The sequence below is a fragment of the Meriones unguiculatus genome, chromosome 2, assembly GCF_030254825.1.
Source record: "Meriones unguiculatus strain TT.TT164.6M chromosome 2, Bangor_MerUng_6.1, whole genome shotgun sequence".
Classification (NCBI taxonomy): Eukaryota; Metazoa; Chordata; class Mammalia; order Rodentia; family Muridae; genus Meriones; species Meriones unguiculatus.
The window spans coordinates 22,501,068-22,506,572 of record NC_083350.1 but is presented as its reverse complement, the minus strand read 5'-3'; the positions used below and the strand labels follow the sequence as shown (position 1 = coordinate 22,506,572).

Sequence of the window (5,505 nt, the reverse complement as noted above, 5' to 3'; positions counted from 1 at the left end):
CATCTCCTGCTGGAGCCAAAACGTTCATATTGCCTCAGAGAGCGACAGAGAGAAAGAGCAATGAGCTAAAGTCCCACGACACCCCTCAAGAGTACAGTCTAATGACTGGAAATCTTCCAACTAGGTCCCATCTCCTAAAGACTCTGCCCCTTCTCAGTAGCGCCACCCTGGAGAGGAAACCTTTACTCCATGGACCTTTAGGATTTTAACTTCAGCAGGTTTGGTTGGTTGTAAAAAGCCCCACCATTCATTTTTGTTTTAAAATAGAAGCACAGTGATGTGGTTCAAGTCCAGCCTTAGAACCACGCTCCATTGGTTAATGGTGCTGCTGTAAAAATTACCTTCTTCTGCTGTGAACAAGGTCTACCCCTCCCATATAGGAATATGGGACCAACACAGACCCACATATGATTCCAGCACAGTTTACCCTGGGGACCCAATGAGTTTGGTAGGCTTACTTACAGAGCACGAGTGAGGGGTTACTGACAAGATTGTGTGGGTGACTATAGAGCAGTCACACTGGCAAGTCTTCACCCACCATGGCTGACAGCTTCCCCACAGATGGTGCCCTCCTCCCCTTTCCTTCTCAGCACACAAACTGCTGCCCCTAAGTTCTGTTAGAGCAAAGTTTCATACAAATGGCTGGGAAATGTGTGTGGATACACAGATGAGGACCCAACACTCCCTCCCCTCTTCCTTCTAGGAGGAATGTCAGCACACAAGCGGATGGGATGCTACCTGTGTGCAAGTTAACACAGCTGATCTTACAAATAGGTGGCAGGGTTGCTCAGAGGATGTCACCTTGAAACAGTTGTCTTTCCCATCATGCTTTGAGGCGTGTTTGCACATGAACGCCCTAAATGTTTCTCAGGCTTATAATTAATATGTGAAACACTTAGCTTTTGATTCAGATGTACTGCTATGTAGTATCTCTGCTTGTGAGTATTTGGAGATACTATCAGTTGAATCAAAGGAAAGTTTATTTCTAATCTTACATTTTATTTCTTTTTATTTTAAAATATACACAGGCTAGAAAGCACAGACTCAGTTGCTCAGTGGCCATACCTATGATATTATTTTGGAGAAAAACAAGTATTTTCATCCCTAAGATATGGCTAAGAACACCAGAGTATTTTATTGTATCTTCCAGGACCCCATATGTGTCTTCTTTTCGTCTTATAATGTGCCAACACCACAGAGTTCCACAGTTTAAATATTTACAAACACTGTCCCAAAATGTTTTGTGATGTGGATTTGGCTTGGGAAGTTAAAATGTTTGATCTTCAGCACTGATACACCAGCCCAAAAACCTAATCAGAAAGTTAACAGGAAGTCCCCTCCACATGAAATTTGTTGTCAACTCTATGAAATGCTGCACCTCTCAGGTGGCCTTTCTGGATGTTTCTGTAAGAACTGAATCCCTGGTTAATAGGCTGGAAAGATTCATTCTGTTTGGTCACTTATGGTTGGGGATCATCTGGCATAGGGAACTTCAGCATGGCATAGACAGTTTAGATTTGCCAGGACACTTTAATTTTAATAGTGGGCACTTCCCCTCCCCCCAACTGATTGCCTATCTGTACTGTGAGGCTGTTGGCTTTGGCAATGAGTCTCTCCATCCTGGAGAGTTGCATATGACTCAAATCTCACTTTTTCCTCGGTAGCTGCTTCTTTCTTTTATTTAAAGAGACGCATCAGTATATTTGAACAGAAAGGCTAGCAGGAAATCTGTTATTCAGTTGCTTGAAATTTCACTGATAGGGCTGACTTATTTAATGATCAAGCATCTGGTTTTTGAGCACTTCCCCATAAGCAGTGGAACCATGCTTCTGCAGTGCGGTGGGGTAATGCATGAAAACAGCCGAGAACGTATTTAATAAGGCTCCGATTTCTGCTACTACAAAAAGAACAAGTGTTGAATCTTGATAAATAACAGGAAAGAGACACTGTCAAACTTTTAATAAGGGTGTCTTTGCGTTTCATTTTTTGTAAATGCATAGTGCCCACAATATAGAACACAAAGAAGCACTGGCAAACAAACAAACAAACAAAAAGTAGCATGACATCAAAAATAACAAATTTAGACTTTTTTTTCATGTCAAAAGTCATAAGCTTAAATTTACACAGCAGATATTTTCAATCAAAGCACTACACAGAAAAGGCAGCTGTTGCAAAGTGCACTGGTCAGTTTGTGTCAGGGTGAGAACGACTGCAGATTTCTAGTTTGCACGCTTAATACCTGCTGGAAAAGTCACAGCTGCCTCCTAGGGGGTAGAAACAGATGATCTCTTTGAAGGTTTTCCTCAGTTCTTGACTCCGCAGAGCATAAATGAGAGGGTCAATGACAGCATTACACATGATGAGTATGAGATACAAGTTAAAATGAGACATGAAGCACACACAGTATGGATTCTGGGGACAGGAGATGTAGAACAGTAAGTGGAGGAAGAACGGGGCCCAGCAGACCACAAAGACCCCGATCAGGATGGTCAAGGTAATTGCCCCCTTCATGTTGGCACCCTGGCGGATGGGGCCAGTGCCCGGGAGGACAGCAATCCTCTTAATGTGAAGCCTCGCCATCAGGAACATGTGGACATAGAGAGAGGCCATGAGAACCAGCATGGTGAAGAACATGGTGATGAGGCAGATGATGACAGCGCTGCTGTCCGAGTAAATGATGAAGAGAATGCCCGACACAGTGCAAGCCGCCCAGATACAACTTATGATGATCCCGACCCGCTTAACCGTCATGATGTTATGGTACTGGAGCGCGTAAAAGATAGTGAAGTACCTGTCCACCGCAATGGAAAGCAGGCTGCAAATAGAGGCAAGCAAGGAACTACAGATCACAGAGTCAATGACATTATCAATATTCACGGTGAAGCTCTGCGCGTCCGTGTCTGTGCTGTTCAGCAGGGTGATGACGATGGTTTCCGACCCGTTCGAAACGCTCACCAACATATCTGCCACAGCCAGGCTGCAGATGAAGAAGTACATGGGTGAGTGGAGATTCTTGTTCTTGGCTATGGCCACGATCACGAGGATGTTCTCCAACAGGCTTATGACACCCAGAGTCACAAACACCTCGGGGGAGACGAAAAGTTGCTCATAGCATCCCCCGTCCGAATACCCCTTCCCCGGGGACTCGCTGGCGTTGCCGTGCAGCCCGTAGCTGCTGCGGTTCCAGAGGTGGAGGGAGGTAGAGGTGCCATGGTGGTGGGTGGTGTTCATCCTCCTGCAGCAGCTGGGTTGGAGTCCTCCTCAACCGATCCGACCTCCCGGCTCAGGGAAGCCCCGGGCGATTTCCTCCTGGTCTGTGTGTGTGCGTGTGTTTGGAGGTTGGGAGGCTGCAGTCGGCGCCTGCTGGGAGCAGGGGTCAGAAGCAGCAGAGCTTGCAAAGGAGTTGTTGGTCTCTTCTGGGTTCGGCTCTGCTCATCGTCTCTTCAGAAGCTGGCACTTCTGAATGCTCATTCTCAGTTCTCCAGTCCGCCGGTTTGCTTTCCTCGCCGCCGCTTTTGCGTTACCCTTATTCACTCGGAGTCTTGTCCTTTTCCCGAGGGGCTCCGAACCGCTGGGAGCCGCGTCTGCGCGCCCACACTCACACGGCAGCCTCTCCAAAGTTCAGCTTCCCGCGCATCCCTGTGAGCCAGAGCAGCCTGGGCTGCTGGTTTCTCACGCTTATACGGAGGGTGTGGGGGGGAACTGTTCTGAATGGCTCCTCCTCTGCTTCCCTCTGACCAATCCTTGCTCGGTGGTTCTGAGACAGCCAGCGACCCAGCCCAGATAGATTACAGGGCAGCACCAGCTCAGTGGCCAGAGCTGCTGGGGTGGGATAGAAGCAGCGCGAGACACTGGATCTTCCTTTCCAAGTTTGAAGAAAAATGACTGTGGCTTGTTAGAGCACAGTCTGTACACCACGGAAATCATCAGGAATTGGCCAGGCTCATTGCCTCTTGAGACGGGGCTGCTGCAGGTGTGCGCGAGGGTAAAATGAAACGAAAACCACGCTGTCAGGCGCTCCTAAAGCAGACGCCGCCCCTCTGCCCAGGATGCCCCTGAGTGAGTGAAGGTTCAGCTTGAGAGACTCGAAACACAGTATTTATCAAACTAGAGGGTATGCTGTAGATAATTACAGTCCAGCCAGGAATCAACAGCAGGCTTACTTCTTGTATGCAGGTAGCTGTGTTTCTCCACTTGGAGTTTGTGCTCTAACAGCTGGAAAAGTTTTCATTCACAGTATTTAACAAGTTCAAGTGGCATTAGTGAAAGCATATTGACTGTGGACTTAGACAAACCAACAATGTGACAATATTCTGCGTGGTTGTTTTTGTTTGGTTGGTTGTTTGATTGGTTGGATTTTGTTGTTTGTTTGGTTGGTTGGTTAAAGGTAGTGTTCTTTTTTTCTTTTTTTTCTTCCTTCCACAGTTGGAAACATAACAAACTAAAGCTATAAACACCCTAGGTGTGTGCTTCCTCAGGCCAGGGCTAGCGGCTCCACATAAACATATACTGCTTCAAAGAGATTGCAGAAAAGTCGTGTGCAATGAAACTCAAGGTCATGGCATTTTCTGTATCATTTTTTTTGTTATGATTATTTTGGGTTTTAGCTGTCCATAGTTTGTAGGAATTGACATTAGGCTATAAACCTAGAGAGAATTGTTCAGAGTACATCCTTAGTCCTCTGCTGCTTGGCTTTTACCCCTCCTCTCTGTCTCTGTGTGTGTGAGAGAGAGACAGAGAGTGATGGAGACAATGCTAAGCATCGCTTCAGAACAGTGTGCTAGATGAGTGTCACTATGCATCTCTGGAATTGAGCAGGACCTACTACTGACCTCTGGCTAACAGATGGCACAGAAGTCGGTACACGTTTGGGTCATCTCCCCCTTGATTCTGCTCTTCCTCCTATCTGGCAAATGACTGCAGTGTCTAGAAACCTGTGCTGTAGAAGCCCGCTTTTAAGTAACTGTGCAGAACAGAGCTTCCCTCTACATTCCTTCTAACTTGACCTGACCAACTACCGTGTGTGTGCTAGGAACAAGGGGCAGCTTTTAATACTGTCAACCCCCAAGTCCGCGCTTCAGCTGTCACAGCAGCTGGCAGTTTTCACCTCTCGACACTTTACTAGAGCCCTAAAGCAACAGCGTGCGTGATCTACATATTTATTTTCCTCCTCACACTTTCTTCAGCGGTGAATTCGCTACCCAATAAATACGCGATAGAGGAGAAATGCACTGAGTTGGTTAAGCACTGAGTAATCTTTCTGGGTGACTCTTGCCCTCACGTTCCTCCTCTCAGTTCCATGGAGTGCTTGTGGCCCTTCTACCCACCTCAGCAGTCCCCACAAATTTGTCAATTTGGGGTACATACTTTTTGTTGTTTATTCAGTGACTTGTGAGAGAAGACCGCACTGTCCATGGTCTGTCTCGTGCACCCAATAAGCTATCTGGTTTGTGATCTTACTAGTCGGTGAGTGATGGACTAAGGCGGCTACGAACAGCAAGTCTC

The 5,505-nt window shown here is 46.8% G+C and overlaps 1 protein-coding gene across 1 annotated transcript; it reads right to left on the bottom strand.

The window, feature by feature from the left end:
* Nucleotides 1-967: 967 nt before the first annotated feature.
* Mc4r (melanocortin 4 receptor) lies at nt 968-3,730 on the bottom strand. The gene has a single exon (XM_021626828.2). The coding sequence runs from the start codon at nt 3,229-3,231 to the stop codon at nt 2,233-2,235; it is 999 nt and encodes a 332-aa protein (XP_021482503.1). The 5' UTR covers nt 3,232-3,730; the 3' UTR covers nt 968-2,232.
* Between the last annotated feature and the right edge of the window lie 1,775 nt (nt 3,731-5,505).

Coding starts and splice junctions, on each gene's coding strand:
- Mc4r (XM_021626828.2), bottom strand. CDS start 3,231: ATGAACACCACCCACCACCATGGCACCTCTACCTCCCTCCACCTCTGG.